This window comes from Festucalex cinctus, chromosome 4 (genome assembly GCF_051991245.1).
Source record: "Festucalex cinctus isolate MCC-2025b chromosome 4, RoL_Fcin_1.0, whole genome shotgun sequence".
Taxonomy (NCBI): domain Eukaryota; kingdom Metazoa; phylum Chordata; class Actinopteri; order Syngnathiformes; family Syngnathidae; genus Festucalex; species Festucalex cinctus.
The window spans coordinates 4,344,026-4,362,555 of NC_135414.1; the positions used below are offsets into that span (position 1 = coordinate 4,344,026).

At 38.3% G+C, this 18,530-nt stretch overlaps 1 protein-coding gene across 6 annotated transcripts in view; it reads left to right on the forward strand.

Moving 5' to 3' along the window:
- The window catches only part of sox6 (SRY-box transcription factor 6), a 199,199-nt gene that overhangs the window by 107,748 nt on the left and 72,921 nt on the right, over window positions 1-18,530 (forward strand). For all 6 annotated transcript variants that reach the window (XM_077518307.1, XM_077518303.1, XM_077518305.1 and 3 more), the window contains one exon: window positions 1,377-1,445. In XM_077518307.1, coding sequence (XP_077374433.1) covers window positions 1,377-1,445 — 69 coding nt within the window. The remainder of the gene's footprint in view (window positions 1-1,376; window positions 1,446-18,530) is intronic.

Below are 18,530 nucleotides of genomic sequence, written 5' to 3' on the forward strand. Positions count from 1 at the left end.
ATAATCCATATCCTTTTTTGATAACGCACACTAAATATATTAGAACTTAAGTGCCACATAAAACACGCTTTCTTATTAAATGTCATGTCTGGTGTATAAATAAAATCTTACTCTATGCAAGCAAATGGGGATAATATAAAATTCAGCGGATGCTACTTTCTTTAAAGCTTTAGATATTTTAGTCATGCTCTCCCGCACACGTTTATGCTCTACAGCAGGAAAAACATTATTATGACTTGTACTAGGAAATGCAATGGGATGTGAGAATTAAATGTTATATAAACACGGACGTCCCCTAGATCTTATAAATTGACTCCTATTAGAACGAGGCCGGCATTAGATTTGCGGCACAAATCAGGCCAATGAGCCATATTGTACAAATCAGCAAATTAGCAGAGGCCATGAAGTGTGTTAATGTCTGGGAAGAAATAAGGACACAAACTATCCACACGGGCGACACTTTTATTATCAGCAGCCAACCTAATGGCTATGAGTCAATTATCAGCAAGGAGTTCACTCAGAGTTTTCTCAGCACACTCTCAGACCTTGCTGGGCTAAATGAAGAGATTGACCATATACCTTCAAGTGATGCATTTGCTTAAAGTACACTAATAATACATTAACTGTATTGATTTCTTTTTTCAATCCATGATGTTCATTTGCAAACTACATTCAACTCTGCGAGCTTTGTGCACATTGTGGCATTAAGGATGAGTCGCAGGAGATGTTTTTTTATTTGAAATTGGAGGAATATTAATGGAGTGGGGGAGAAGAGAGAGGGTGGGGGGGCGAGGGAGCCCGCTGAGAGCTACTGTAGAATGTCATCAAGCCATCAGCATACAACGCGGTAATTAGCTGTTGACACTCGTGAGGGAGCCAGCGCAAATTAATCCTGACACATTTGCAGACGGACGATAGCTTACAGTGAACACTTTGTAATTATATTTAAAAATGAAAATTAAATGACACTTAAAACTAGGTTGTCATGCTCAATCAAGTAGGCATGTAGGGAAGGGGACTGCTGGAATGAGAAGGATTACCGTGTGGCTGATTGTCACTCAGACATTGTGGGACCTTGGCTTGTCTGTCCTTTAAATTAGTTAGGATCCTTTGCCACAACTTTAATGAAGTCATTCACAATTCAGTTCACATTTATGATTACATATCTGTATTACAGCATCTATTTTTAAAGAAATGATTTAGTAAAAGTCAAAATGATTTACTTTCTGTATTTCTCACATTCTTATTTTTAAAATGCCATACATATCTCAACACTAATATATCTACAACAAACTCATGAACACACTTAGTTGTCTTTTAATTGTTTCGTTATGCAGTATTGTTCATTTCTCATCTCATTTCCCCTTTCCAAACAGATCGCCAGACAACAGCAGCAGCTTTTGCAGCAGCAGCACAAGATCAACCTTCTGCAGCAGCAGATACAGGTCAGTACATGTGTTCCTCTCCTGCATTGATGGAGCAGTAATAAAAACGACACTTCCTATGCAGTACTTTTTACCTTCTTCAAACAAACGAGTTCAACATTGCTACCACTTGCTTGACACCGTGCATAAACATCTGGTCAAATGTAAAGGTAACATGCTTAAATTGTGTGTTTTATATTTAGGTCGGCTACTGACTGATTTTAGTTGTCTTAAAATCTGCAGAAATATGTTTAAATATTTTTGTGTGTGTGGTTTTTGCCAATTTATTTTATCTATGTTTTTAAATGAATTTACACATTACAACATAAGACAAACAAATTCCAAAAGTTAAACAAATACTTAAGGACAACGTATTGTTAAACAGTCAAACATTCTGCCTGTAATTTTCATCTAGATTGTTGTAACTGCCAAGGATATTTTTTAATTAATCGGCTGATTAATTGGTTATCGAATTTTATTCTGCCAAATATTGGACTCAGCACCGGTCTCCAAAAATCTAAATGGGTTGAGCCCTAATTACATACATCTACACTTATTCACATTAACCATTGGGTGGGCTGAAGGGATTCGGGGTGCGATGAAATACAGGGGAGAATAATTAGCACATCTTAATTAACAGAAAGAAAGTAACAGGATCTAATGAGTAGATGGAGCCGAGCCTGGAGGTGGGCGACATGAAAGGGGCTGGTAAATGCCTCTGAAAGTCAGTCAGTCTCACAAGGCCAACATGGCACACTTTGGCAGAAACCAGGATTTATCGCCATTCTGCCACATGGTTTCTTTCTTTCTATTCCTTCATCCTCACACTTATCAGTTTGCTTTTGTGATACAGCCTGAACCGCTGCAGTGAAAGACCACCCAGGCAAGGCATTGCCGGGAGCGTACCGGGCGCTTCAGGGACGACCGCTTGATGTGGTCAAGGTTGCAAGCCTCCCTGGCTAAATGAGGCTAATGCAGAGCATGCAAAATATGTGCGCTTATTTCTCCACATTCGTGTGTCCCTTCAGTCATCACTCCAAATGTTTCTGCATTGCTGAAGTGAGTTGTCTAAATACTCATAAGTGGTATCTCGAAAATTCACCAGCCTTATGACAGTTATGATGAAACGTTTAAACACAGTCAAATACAAAAGAATTCAACTTCAAAGTTAAATTCAATCAAACTGTACTTGGGCAACAATTTTTCACCTACAACTAGAGGAGGAACAAGCAAACCAGCCGAGATTCAATTGAGAGACAGACTTGCTAACCAAATGTTTTTACAACCTAAAATATTTTGCATTGCATCCCACCAAGCAGAATAGAAACCCACTAACAATCTCGGAAACACTCTCAAGTGAAGTACCATACACATTGCGAGTATTGGTGTTAGTGCAGTCATGAAGGGCCCTCCACTTGAGAGGGCACATCTTTAATTCATCTCACTGTTAGTGGCCCCTACTTACTGTAGTCTAGTCATGTAGTTAAAAGGTAAATGACACCTGAAAATTCCACTTGATGCAGTTTTGAGAGCAAGGATGCCATCCTAAATGTTCATTTGCAAGCATTTGAACTGAAAGAGCAGTTTTGAGCCACAGGTTCTTTGACCGTCTCTCTCTCTCTCTCAAACCCTACATTCATTCACGATACAATACAAAAATATGGCATTTAATATTTATTTTCTCAGGTTAAAGCAGAGTGGGCTCTTTATAACAAAGTTCATCTGAACAACTCAAATGGTGACAGAGCAGACAAAACAGGAGATAAGAGAAGCATGCTATTTATTCTGTTTTAATCATTAGCATTTTTTAATAGACATTAACATATCATGCTATAAGACACAGATAATGACATTCAAAGCCCACACACCCCCAAAAAAATGTGGCAACATTTTTTTTTTTTTTTTTTACTTATTGTTTCTCTCTGTTAAACAAACACTAAATGACAAAGTAAAGTGGGCATGCATACTTATGCAGATTTTCACGATTCGCAAGCCAGTCCGCACTTTATCTCCCACAAATATTTTAATTGCAGAACAATAAAGTATTCGCCCTCAAATTCATATATTTCTTGTTGTTAGCTAGTGTTGTTCCAATACCGGTTTTTGGCCCCCCGATACCGATCCCGATACCAAGTTTTACAGTATACGCCGATACTAATACCATACTGATACCTACGTTTTTTGTTTTTTTTTTTCAACATGAAAAAGCTGTCCTGCCATTGGTTGAGAGCATTCAAGGGCGAATAGGATATCTTAGATCGGCATGCAGTGAACATGTCACATATCAGTGAATGTCGTGCATGAGCAAGACACAAGATGCTGCATCCAAAATCCTATATCGGAGTTGAAATTAATGGTATCAGCATGTTACTTGTGAGTACTCACCGATACCGATACCACTGTTTTAATGCAGTATCGGCGCCTCTGCCGATATCAGTAACGGTATCGGAACAACACTATTGTTAGCATTAAGTGACCAAAAAATGTTGTTGTTCTTAACTAAACAGTTCTCAGTTCTTTTCTGCATGGGCCTAAAAAATAAATAAATAAATAAATAAATAAATAAATAAATAAATAAATAAATAAATAAATAAACAAACACCCGACTGATTAATTGGCCGAAATTTTCTCTTTTAAAAACACCAAAAGTTAGAGGATTGTATCCAATTGTATTTTTTTACACATTAAAACATTACATCATAAGACAAATATAATGACATTCAAACATAATCACCCAAAAATATGATAAAAAAAAAATATTCTATTTTTTGCCAGTTTTTCTCTGTTGTAAAGTTAATCAAACACTAAAGGCCATACACAATGTATCTGCATACTTGTGGGTCTTTACCCACTAATTTTTTCCCCCCCAATGCTTTAAAAAATACTTTAAAGTATTTTTATTTTTTTAAGAAAATTATGTTAGTTTGTTTTTCCCTGTGGAAAATTTGCGGAGTTTACAAAATATGTTTTTTATTTATTTATTTGTTTTAACATTGCATTTGTAATGGCCATCAATTGATGGGCTGGTCCGGGCCTTGTCCCCTGCTAATATTTAAATTGTGAAACAGTGAAATATCCCCCTAATTCATATATTTTATTATTAATTATCCTTATTTATATTGTTGTTAGCATTAAGTGACTAAAACATATTAAATGTTTTTAAATTAATCGGCCAATTAAATGGTTCTCAAATTGTATTCTTTGGAATATCGGAATTAGCATCGGCCTAAAAAAAAATCTATCGATTGGGCCCTAGTTTGAATACATGATAACCAGGTAAACACGCTTGCATGGCAAAGCGATGAGTGTTGTTGAGGGATTAAGTTACTCTGCTGTTCGCTTGGAGAACATTCAACTTTATTGAAGACGTCACTGGCCATCAAAGTCCTTCTGTTTTGGCTTGAGGGAAGTAACTTAAAATAATGCATCATGCCGGAGGCATCATATTGATGAGGCCAGCCATCACATCAGCGGGAATCGTAAACTGTCCGGACAGTAAAACCGCGGGTGCTGCAACCTGAGACTGTTGTTGACAAGCTAGATTTGCTCTTTCAAGGTTTTCTTTCTTTCTTTCTTTCTTGATTTTTTATTTATTTTTTTATTTGTTATTTTTTTGCCTCATATGTGGATCGAAAGGAATCTGACAGAAGTGAGTTGCTTTTCGGTTTAGTTGAAGAGGTTGAGAACAAGGCTGCGTGCAGTTTAATCAAGTGGCTGCTCTCTTCATCCTTACTCACTGTTCTTACAAGAGCGAGGCGAGGATTTAGTCTTTGTCCTGCGGGATTACAATGTCACTTGTTTTAAAGATAGCAGATGTTTCGATTGCAATGTTGGAGGCTTATTGAAAATGTCAGCTCACAGCTTTGTGCGTTTCCCCCCTCAGTCATTCGATCCTTGTTTTTGGCATTAATTCAATCCTACGATGAGATTAGCTCTGAGTTGATTTAGTTTAGAGTTGTTCACAGAATTAGTTTTTTGCCAAATAAACATATATATTAGCAGAGGAAGGATTTGTCACAATTTTAACTGATGTTCTGCAAATATAACAATAATGAGCAAAGAACCTATTTTGTTTTCCATCCTTTTTATTTTACAATAACACACTGTTGCATGCTCATATGCGCATTTACATAGATGACAACACACGACACCACACACTGATGCAAACATCAAGAGAATAAATAGTAGCTCAAAGGTCAAGCTGAACTTTATCTTCACAAACAGACGGGAGAACGCACATGAAACAGTGCAAGTCTTTTAATCACAACAAAAAATACACAACGTCTCTTTTTAAGTGAAAATCGTAACATGACACCGTCGGTTTGAAATTAACGCGAGGCATTCTAGTGCCAACTGTGAGAAGTTCCACAACTGGACAGATAACGACTTTCTAAGAAGAGCAAAGTCAATTCATGTTGCAATATTTTCAGCTACAGCCCCCGCCCACCTCCTCCCTATAAAAAAAAAGAAAGAAAAAAAATACCTGCTCAACAACTTTCTGTTCTTCACATGTATCCACATTTTCAGTGCCCCATTAATTCCCGGAAAGTCACAGATTGTATGTATGTCGTGTTCATTAAAAAACAGCAATGATTAGAGGGGGGGGAAAAGACGGTTGCATTGATATCCAAGGCGCACAAACCATTTTAATCATGTTCTGATAAGCATTTTCTTTTTTAGAGGTAGTAAACAAAAGGGGACATTTACTTCCATCATAGGAAAAAGGTTAGTTATTGTAGATTACAAAACACATGCATACATAATTCATTCTTTACATTCTATTTCGCACCATCTTCAAAGAATTGTCATTTTCTTTTTTTTGCCTAATCATCCTGCGATTGGCTGGTAACCAGTTCAGGGTGGACCCCGACTACTGCCCATAGCCAGCTGAGATAGGCTCCAGCACCCCCTGCGACCCTTGTGAGGGGCAAGCGGTTCAGAAAATGGATGGATGGATGCCTAATCATCTCCTCATGATGCAAATGGTTCAATTTTTTGTGTTTGCTGAAAAATCTGAAAAATGGCTTAGGCAATTATTTTTAGAATGCGTCAATTTAATTATGTTATTACTTCATGTTTATATAAATGATCATTTTATAAAGTGATATAGTAAAAACACACATTACAATTTTCTTTGTGGGAGGCTGGAACAGATTAATGGTATTTCCATTCATTTAATGTGGATAATGATTTAATATGCAAGTGTTCAATAGACACCTTGGTTCTGTATATTAACAAAGGGACTTCCACTTGTGAAATATAGTTAGAATATGTGAATTCATATTGCACATATTTGTCCCACCACTTTCTTTTTTTGCTTGACATAATAAGTATGAGGCAGCACTGTGGACGAGTGGTTAGCACGTCTGCCTCCCAGTTATGAAAACTCTGGTTCGAGTCCAGGCTCCGGCCTTCCTGGGTGGAGTTTGCATGTTCTCCCCGTGGGTCTTCTCCGGGTACTCCGGTCTCCTCCCACATTCCAAAGACATGCATGGCAGGCTAATTGGGCGCTCCGGATTGTCCCTAGGTGTGCGTGTGAGTGTGGATGGTTGTTCGTCTCTGTCTGCCCTGCGATTGCCTGGCAACCAGTTCAGGGTGTACCCCACCTACTGCCCATAGCCAGCTGAGATTGACTCCAGCACCCCCCGCAACCCTTCTGAGGAATAAGCGGTCAAGAAAATGGATGGATGGATGGATGGATGGATGGATGGATGGATGGATGGATGGATAATTAGTATGAAGGGATTCCAATTTAAAAAATAAAAATCACGCGACATACCATCGCAACAGTCACAAGTCGACTACTGAGCGCACCAAATTCCCCGCAGCGCGGATAGGCCAACCAATGTAGCCTGATCACCTGCAGCCAATGATGGCCAAGTGGGGTGTATCATCACGAATCATTTGAATCAGGTGTGTATTTTGACCTCCATTGTAGCCCTGAGTCTTAAGAACCACAGGTAATGCTACATGAGTGTCGGGTTAATGTTCTCATATGCTTTTGTTTTCTTGCCAGCACAAATATTGTCTCAGTGTGAAACTTGGATGGGGTAAAAAAAATTTTTTAAAAAGGAGACAAAAAAAAAAAGAATGTGCAACTCCCCCACTTAGTGATAAATTGGTATTTTAAGAATCATACTAGAGAATAAAAACAGAGGGATGATGATGTGTTTTCTCCTGCGAGGAGGATTATGTGGAAGGAGTGGGGGTTCGGTGGGAGGGGGGCATTAACAACCCAGTCAGACACACTTGGCCTGCACCCACGGAGGCTCAGTCCAGCCTGTTCAGCCCCCATTTAAGGAGACTGTTAGCTGATGAAGATGTGTACATGCAAGAGTGAAGATAAAAGAAAACCATGACCTGACTCATTAGCCCCTGTGATTTAATATATTGACACTTGGATACAAACAATTCCCTTTAGTGGACTCCACTGGCAGGGGAGGGCTCCATTTAATTAGTTATGAAATGTGACTTCTTGTCTGGAGGCAGAAGAAATGCTGATGTTATATAGTCGTGTGCAAATTGAACAATAAAGCCATCCTCGCGCTGTTAAAACTTAATCATGCGGGGAAAAAAAAGAGAAAAAAAAGTGGACCAGATACAATCAGCAGTGTTCGCTAAGTGAGCGTTGGCAAACATGCAGAATAGTTAACACTAATTCGTGTGTCTTCTGGGAAACAAAAAGAGGCTATGCTTCACATTTGCCAGCATGAAATGTGAAAGTCGATAAATATGCATGATAAGGTGTGGCAATGAACACAAGCCATTGAACTCTCAACATAACTCAGCGCCGTGCTCCGCCTTCGCCCGTGTGTCAAGACGATAATTTGTTGGGAATTACACAATAAAAGGTTTGCTTTGTTGTGCGTTCAGGCACCTCAGCAGTTTTAGCAGCGGTCATTAAGAGGCTCCATCCCACAGGTGCTCCATGAATGTGTGTAGGTAATGTGCCAGATCACACTTGGCAGTCTATTTAACGTAGACTCAACTGAGGGGTTCTAAAGAAAAACTGGATACTGGATTGTCATTTGCCATAGCGGCAAATCACCTCTATCGAAAGCTACATGTTATCTTTTAAGGTCTCAGTCTAAACTTCCAAATTGCAGTCACTGTTTAGAAAAAAAAAAAAAAAAAAAAAATGAACGACTAAACAAATCACAAAATATAAAAAATGTCGCTAAAAATTATTGAAAAATCATCCTGTTGTCTCCGCTCTCAAACCCTAGCTGAGTCCACTTCATGTCTGGAAACCACTGAAAAGCATATGCTACAGTTTTTTTTTTTATCTAGGAACTTTCTCATGCCTACACATCCCTACATACTTGAGCCATGAAAATATATCTGTTGAAAACCGCTAGTGGCTGGAATGTAGCTAACTGAGTAGTGACAGGCTCTAGCCGCCAGCTACAACTCAAGCTAGCTTCCAGGCTCATCCATGGGGTCACCTCCTTGCTTTGGAATTTATAAAACGACACAGAGCTGTTTTGCAAATTGTGGCATTCAAGGAAGATGCATTTGTTGGTATGTAGCTATAGCTACCTAGCTAAGTCCACCGCTGTAGTGGTGAAATAGTATGACTAAGTAACTCACAAGAAGCCAAAAAAACAAAAAACTGAAACAGTGAAAAAACATTTAATGCTATATCACCACAATTCAGTAATTCACAGTATTTCCATATATTTACAGACAAAATCTATCTTTCATTTCAGAGAGTCTTAGTCTTGGTATTACAATGAGGCACCTGTTTTCTTAGACCTTGCATGCAGGAGTGGAGTGGCTTCAGTTGAGTGAGAACACATCTCGCAGTGTGATGCTGATCTGGCTTCTCTTACCATATGCATAAATAGTGTTTTTTCTACTAATGTTGTGCAAACTGTTTTGTCTTTGCCTTGGCTTTACATGCCCATCGTCTTTAGCGGTGGCCACACTCACAGCATTTCAGAAAGCATTGCATTAATAGGTTCCACTATGTGTGTGTGTGTGTGTGTGTGTGTGGGGGGGGGGGGGGGGGGGGGGGGGGGCTGCCGACAGCGTGAAGGGTGTGTGTGTTTTCTTAGGGCTGGGGGTGGCAAAGCAAAGCATTCAGCCCATCGCCAACGTAAGAAAGGAGCTTCTTGTTTTGGGGTGGAGGCGAGTCCAAGCATTCCCCGACGGAGAACACAGTGAATGAGCTGTTTTCTTGCAAAGTCGTCCATAGGAAAAGAATGGTGTGGATTAAGTTTGTTGGTCTTTATTACTAAATCAGTTGGGAATGACGCATAAACTAAATATTTTTTACTCTGGCACTACTGTTGTAGTCAAGACCACACCAACCGAGACCAATCATTATCGAGACTAGAATGTATCAAGAGTCAGACCAAGACAAGACCAACACTTTTGGAGGTTGAGACCGACACAGTAAATACACAACAACTGTGTTCAGTTATTCAATTATTAAGCACAAATAAACCACCTTAACATGAGGTTTAACTATATTATTAGCCAGCATACTATCCTAACTAAAACTCTAGCACAACACACCACCTATACAATAGTATGAGCTAGCCGAATAGCCTAAGTAACATGCTATCACAACACACTAGCTTCACAATAGTATTTTCTAACATAGTAGCCTAACCAGTGCTGCAAGTTGTACGATAATTACCATAGTTGTACGATAATTTGACCCTCTTTACGATGTACGATCAATAATCCTGAAAAATGGCAAATGTACAATATTTTGACCATTTCGTATTATTGCCGGGAAAACTGAAACTGCCAGAGTTTTTTTTTGCGATCCCTGAAGGTATCTGTTCTCATGTGACATAATACAAGCCAATCGCGCTTTTCTGAGCATGAGAAACGAGTGATGTCCATGCATTGATTAGCTGAATGTATGCATTGATTGGCTGAATGGTTTTTAGCTATAGTATTTATTATGTATGTTTTATTTTATGTATTGGTTTAATGCCTGATTTTTTTTTAACTTGCTCGTATGCCATTGACTTACCCTTCGGGGACAAATAAAGTGTTTTTGAATTGAATTGAATGGTAAGTGCCCGCCCCCAGGAGACGCTCTCCCAAACAGGAAATCACCCAAGACTCAAACCGCCTATCCAGTAATATAAACAGATCAGTGACGTTAACCCGCAACGAAGCCCTGAGTGCCTGTGAGCGCTTTTAAACACAAAAAGGACTATATTTGACTCTCGCCAATCAGTGTGTTTTGGTTATGACGGTTGTATGATAATTTTCATCAAATAAAAATCATTTTGAGTCTATGGTATGATAATCCTATATTTCCCACCTGGCAACGCTGAGCCTAACTAACACACTAGCACAAATGACAGCTCACTCGCACTTTACAAATAGCTATGAGTAATATAACTCACCTTTTACAATAAACATACAATAATTCACAGGTGTCCTGTGAAAAACACTTAGGCTATATCCATTTTTATTTATTTTTTAAATATTTTTTTAATGTTTTTGGTATGAAACTGGGTCCAAGCTTTTGTACTCGTTTCCACCAGGCAGTATGGTTGATATCAGCCAATTTTTTTGCCTTTCTATTGTAATTGATCTCAAAACAGCCTTTTGTTGTTAGCAATTATGTAGACTCTACTATAAGCTGACAAGTGAATAATCCATGACAAATGATTTCAAGAGCCTCCTGCAGCCTGACAATGATGGTCCATGCCATTTCACTCATTCCCGTCTTCACACAGTGCGGATGATGTATGTGTGATATAATGATTGCAAGCCTCAGACCCATTCGTGGGTTTGTTTGTCTGCTCGTTCGTTCTCGTCATTAGAAATGCTGTTTGAGGGAGTCCCTGTGGATATGTGTGTTCTGTGCAAACCTTTATTTTGTGGCGAGACCTTGAAGAGGTATTAATTCAGAGGATGGCAGATCCAAGATGCAAAAATAATATTTACTTTTAATGTTGCAATAGTATTTTAAGGTTGTAATGCTGGAAATGTGCGTGGGGAAAATGTGATTGTGTTTGGATGATGAAATGCGTTCGCTTCACAACATAAAAGACCTAAATTCAGACATAAATAATATTTTTTGGGGAAAAAAGTGAGTGCAGATATATGCAAAGTTATACAGAGAATTGTGATGAAGTAAGGTGGTATGATGTGGAAGAGTGGAAGGATTTAGGCTAGGGTGTGTAAGGCGGGTCAGTGGGTTGGTCTAGCCTGGTTTCAAGCTTCTGCCGAAGTAATGCAGACTTATTGAAATGGCTCTTTTCCAAGAAGGCTTGTTTGACTGTGTAAGGAATTAGTGGAACAAGAAGTCATCTATTGGTTGTTCCCTCTTGATGGCCTGACCTCATGACACTCAAATTCGCTTCTCTTTATCCTTAGCAGCACATATGCATATTGAACACAGCACTAACAGATGTGCAACATCACACTAAAACCTTGGAAAATACTGTTCAGTAAAAATGTTAGGGGGCTTTTTGAGCGCAGTTACAGCAGTGCCTTAAGTGCCCTAAGTTATCCTATGGGGTGGTACTACATCACTTTAATATATAGTTGAACAATTGGTGAGCCATCAACACATGTAGACAAACAATATAACAATAACCACAAGTATATCATCTTTATCCTATTACTGCATCTTATAGTTGTTGAGTGACACGTTTATTCTTCTTTTGTCTGCATGACCGTATGATACTGCCGCCAGTGCCCATGTCGTTTACACCAGAAGGAATTAATCATGAGGCACAACCAGTTTTATTCTGTACATTCAATGTAATGATGACCATATATTTTTATAAGGGATGTCAGGTGATTACTTTTTTAAAATTGTAATTAATCGCACGACTTCAATCGCAAATGTTATATCCATTCTAAATGTACAAAAAAAATGTACACTAAATTTTCATACTTTTGTTAATATAAAAGTGGAAAAAAAAATGTTAAATAGAAATATGGCTGTATCTTTTAGTTATATACCGGTAGTTATATAGTAATTTAATAATAAATAATAAAATTTTGTTAAAATTAAAAATATGTATTCAAGTGTGATATTGATTTGTGTTGAGGTCATTTTTCTGCCACTAGATGGCATAATTACAATTTTAAGACATGACAGCTCAATGCATTTTTCTTTTCATATTAAGAGCTATCTAATTTTTAACATGAATTAAGTAACTTGTGAAATTCAGCACATTTTTAAAATTGTAAAATACAACTTGACACCAGTCTCCACAAATATATGCATTACTATTAAATGCATTACTGCTAAATTTTGACGTGGACTTGTCTGCTGTATTGTGACTGACTGGAATGCCGCCATTACAGGCTTTCAAGTAAGAGGCGGTCATTAATTAAAATTAGTGGCATGAAAAGGAATTTTAAATTAGCTCATTTACATATATATATATATATATATATATATATATATATATATATGTGTTAGGGCTGTCAAAGTTAAAGCGTTAATAGATTAATTAATCACAGAAAAATGTCGCATTAATCACGTATTAACGCATATTAATCGCACTTTTTTTTTGGGACCGCACTTGAGCCTTGAACGTAACCGCGGATGGTTACATTGAAAACTGCGCAGGTCAGTGATTAGGTCAATGCACGGCATTTCCTACGCCTGTTGTTCCAAATTGAGCGGGGTGACTCCACTTGGTGTTATGGTAGTGATTCATTGCATGCGCTAACCTTGAGCGCCCTCTTGTGACTTGGGGAAGCAACTGTGAAGAGTGAAAATAAATGGCCGCGAGCACATTGCCACAGAGCCGTCTCAGTCGTGTTTATTAACATAGCCCGCACATACAGCTACCAACACAGTTGGTGTGCTCGCTTTAAAAAACACCCCTTAGGGACTGTAGATAAAACAAAAGTAATTTGCGTTTAATTAATTAATAATTGCTTAATTGCACCCAATTGATATGATGCTTTTACGTTTTGAGCAATACAAGCATGCATGCAATTGTATACATGCATTTAATCAATGTTTGCAAATGACATTCAGATAATAAAATGCGTTAATGTCAAAATATTGTGGTATTTTGTATTTATTTTATATTACGCAAATACGCAAGTAATTTAGCTGATTAATCGTGATTAATCAAAATTAAAAAGTGTCATTAATCAGATAAAAAAAATTAATCGTTTGACAGCACTAATATATATATATATATATATATATATATATATATATATATATATATATATATATATATATATATATATATATATATATATATATATATATATATAAAATTAGAGAGTGTGGTTTTCATTAAGAAAAAAACCCATACACATTACAAGGTTTTTCTTGCTTTCTTGGGGGTGGGTGGGTGAACCTCAAATGGGTTAAATGCATTTCCATTCATTTCAGTGGGGAAATCTGATTTGAGTTTGTGATCATGGTATGAATTAAAGTGTATCTCCTTATATGAATTTCCATTTCTTTCCTAGAAAATGGTCATAGACTTGTTTCTGCAGACCACTGTTGAATGTGACTGCCATGTGATGTCAGTGGATGATCAATTTTCAGCTGTCTACAGTCAACAACTGTACTTGATGAAGCTGTCCATTGTTTCAATTATGCTGTACGTTGTAGAGACGATTCCACCTCGCAGGCACAAGTGATTTTCAGCTTATTTTACTCCTGATTAGAGTCCACCAGAGGACTGCGTACACCGGCGGTGAGTGTTAAACTTCCAACTGTCCACTTTCTGCTGCTGCTGGGGTGAAAGCCAGACAGCTTCCCCGCGATCGCGCTCCATTTAAGTGGATCACCAAAAGGTGATTTCTTCTCACCCACGGTGTTCCATGTACAGCTCCCTGCCAAGCAGGGGGGAAGAAGTGTGATTCTTACAGCAACAGCTGGGTAAAATTACAGAAAATCCCTCCTGGAGAATATGTGAAGAAGAAAGTGAGAGCTGGGGATATGACTATATGGCTAATAAATTGTTGATGTATGTATTAAAATGAGAACTCAACGAAACATAACAACTCTCCTTCAAGATCTTTTTTGTTTGTGATCTTTTTTTAAAATGTTTCATATCTACATTTTGCCTGCAAGCCTCTCTCTCATTCATAACACACCTGCTTGTCTTTATTCTTAAGCCAGCATTTTTACCAAATCCTTGTAACATGCTACTTTCTAAAAAGTCTGCTAGAGGCAGATTAATTGTGAGCATCTGGGTGAGAGGTGTGCTTCAGGGTGTCAAGTAGCAATGAATCAGGATATTAGACGCAGAAAGTCCTTTCAAGCCAATAACCATGAAACACGGCGGTTAAAGAGGCAGGAGTTTTTCTTAGCGCTTCTTTATCTTGTCGACGCTCAATGATAGTGACAGTAAAAGCAAGAGCCTCTCCCTGTTCTCCCTGTTCTCATCATTTGCCGGTGCGTACGGAAGCAAACCTGAGCGCGGATCAGTGCGTGGATGTTCAAGGATGAAGGTATGGGGGGGGTCCTAAAGCTCTGTGGGTGTTTTGAAGAGGCTTTCTCAGCTGACAGTGAAGAACACAGGTGCTGACAGGAGGCCCAGGCCAGTGCTGTAATGCCAAATACATCTCCATTTGTATTCTGTGTGGAAGATGTATGCTTGGTTGTTGTGGTTCACTGTTGCTAAATATAGTGGTACCTAACTGACCTTATAGTGTAAGTTCAGTTACAGTGCTGATCACATTTTTTTCAACTCAAGTCTGTATCCCAGTCACTTTGGGCTCTTATAGCTTTAGACAGCGCATGTGTGCTTGAGCATAAAAACTGGTGCATCTTAGTTTTTAACGTGTTTGGAAGTTTGGCAGACTGCTCTGTGCCATGCTGGGCATTCCGAGGTTGTTTCCTTTGATACGTCCCCGGCGCATTTGGCAATTTGGTGGCGAGTAGACTAAACTTTACGCATGGTGGAACCACGTCTAAGAATTGCCGCAGGTAGTATGATGTGATTTTGGTTAATTTGATCTAAGTGCAGGCAGACAGATTCTGAGCTCCACGGATATGGGTGGCGGATATCATCATATTTCATTCATAAAGATGACAAATATGTGCACTAATGTAGCGTTTCGATTAAGCATGGGTTGATTGGTCATGCCTGTTCTGTGATGCAAAAGGGTGAGGGTGTGTTCCCAGGACGAACTCAATACCCATGTTAAAATAATGATATACTCTTACATTTTACCGTAGATTATTTTATGTCACAGTGGGACTATCCTTGTATACAGTGATGACACCGATATATGAGTGGAATTTTAGCTTTATGTTGTGAACAAAAATTTTAATTACAAGAAATGTTCAGATACACCGCCACTCGAGTGAGGTGCAAAAAAAAAAAAATCAGTTTCCAATGCACTTTTAGCTGTTTATTAAATGGGACAGACAGTCAAACATAAAATGAAAACTCGCACAAGGAGCATGGAGACCTTCACAGTGAGCTGGAGTCAGAACTCATGGCGTCACTCATGAGGCCACGCCCCATTCAAGACAGATACTCCAGTGTGTTATGTGGGGGTGTGCATGTGTGTATGATTTTCAACTTAATTACAATTAAGAATAAATTCACATCATTTCGTTACAATCCATGTTACTGTATTAGGGGGCGTTGTAGCATTTCAATTTATTTTAATCTGGAAAATTGACTTGATTGACAAAAAGGAAAGGAGGAAAGAAAAATAGTGAATGGACTGATGAGAAAGATGATCAATCATCTTGTATTCTTAACAACCTGGCTAACAACTGCAGAAGGTTTCAATATGTTTTTCGTTGCCGTACAACTGCAAGTGGGCTCTATTTATCAAACACTCAGTAGACTCTCCGCTCAAAGCCAAACAGCTTGCGTGCTGGTCTGTTACAGACTTCATCGGGTCATCTGAATTGATGATCTATGTTGCGAGGAGGCGAAAACCTCCGCTGGAGGGAGCAGGGCCTCAGCCAAGTCTGTCTGACTGATCACTACAGATGCTCCTCTTCAAGTATTCCGAGTCAGATCCTTAGTGCCGGGTCTTGAGGGACAAACAATAGCACCTGTTCCTCATAAGATTGCCCACTCATGGTTCTTTAATGAAGCCTGAGGGCAGATGGTGTGAAATTACATTATCCAGTTGTTAGCGGCGCTGTGACAAAGAAGCGATGGCGGCACAGTGACGCGTAGTATCTACAGTATGTACATGGAAAAGTGAACAATGACATCCAAGTGGTGTGTAATACAGGTTTTGTTTACAAACAAAAAAAGATTGTTTTTCTGAATAATTTTTATCTGTCATGAAAAAAAAAATCAGAAAAACAGAAAAAAAAAATACTCCGATAAACAGGGGGAAAGAATTATTCAGAAATCAGGGGGAAAAACACTATTCAAAAAACAGAAAAAAAAATGATTCCAAAAAACAGAAAAAAATAAATAAATAAAATAACAGAAGTCAGTGCTCTGTTTTTCGGAGTAATTATTTTTTTTTGGACCTCTGAACTCCAAGTGACTTGTTTCAGACCACTGACCTGTATATATGATTGTATAGCCGATAGCCCATACATGCTAGTGCAAGCCGTTGAAGTCACAGGGCGGCCATCTTGTTACTCCCACCTGGCAAGCAGACTACTGTATAAACTATACGGTATACGTAAAAATGAGACATATACAGAAAAAAAAAATTACTAAAAAAAAAAGCTCCCCAAAAAAATTAGTCAGAAAAAACACGAGTTTTTTTTTTTTTTTTTTTTTTTCAAGTGAATGCAATACGCTTCCGTAGGAAGTGCATCTTGAAATGATAAATGCATGTTAAGTTACAATTGTAATGTTGAGCCCTATTCTACATAGACAAACTCTTGATTTTTTTGCTGGCCGTGCTGTACTTCTTACTTGTTGCCGACTTTAAAAACACTCGGAATTATGCTAGAAACAGCCCTGCAACTTGCCGGCTCTTAATTGACAGCCCAACAAAGCTTCACTATTTGTTCCCACCTTGATTCGCCTCGCTCTGACGTTAGTTGCTGCTTGTTAAACTTTAATGCTTGAAGCTCATTACTGCAAATCACGTCCATTCAAACTCGATGCGTTTATTTTTCTCAACTAGTGCATATTTATACTCTCGGTTTTAGCTGGATAAATCCAGGATATTTTTCCACCATATTTTTAAATGTTAAAGGTAATAAAAGCTGATCTCTAGAAACAAATTATGTCATTTATAGTATTTACAGAAATGTAAAACTTTAAAGAATAATATTTCTTGTTTTTTTTGTCATTTTTTTTTTATTTAAGCTTTGGTACAAACAGAAATATAATAATGATGAATAACATTAAAAAGAAATAAATCCATCTTTTTTTTTCTTTTTTTTTCCCAAACACAGTAGCACGTAGTCACACTCATCTGAAGCCTGGAGTTTTCAGAAGCGGTTTTACTGTCCAAATAGCCAGACACAGAAAAGCTGTGTCCCCTTTGCTTGAGTCATGTTATGTTTTGACATTAATTATTGTGTTTTTCCATATGTTCCACACAAGTGAGGCCAAGATCCATTGCTCAACCTTTCAGTTTGGAAACACAGAGCAGCAAATCCCTATAAAGCAATTATTTGTCACCGTCTCCTTGATCATTTGTTTTTACTCGTGAGAAGCACAATGCAGAATTGCTATTACATGCAGTACATTTCTATAATTCTGGAATGGACCTTCTGGACTTTTCCCCCTTTTTGTTTTAGTTTTCAGTGTAGCTTGGCACCTCTAGTTGAATCAATGCTTATTTATTTATTTATTTATTTATTTATTTATTTTTATGTGTGTTCCAAATGTAAACAAAAGTATGATCATTACTCTTAATATGAAAAAGCTTGGCTCGTACCAGGCTTGATTTCATGCCCCAAGGCAGGAACAGTAATTGCACCCAGTCATTTTTTTTTTTTTTTTTTTTTTTATATTTTGGCTTGATTTTAAAGATGGTGGAATGGTGAAACATTCTGTAAAGTGGTTAATTTAGCGGATAACCTTTATTAACCCATTTCCCAGGCAGGTTCCCCCGAGGTGGCCTAGCCCGATGTTAGCTTAACCCTCTCGGGCCCATGCTCGTTGGGCTGCTCCCCGTCAAAGATCCTCATGAAGCGGGGAGTGACAGTAATATTGGACCTTGCCGCATGTGTGCAACCCTCCGCACAGCACTTTG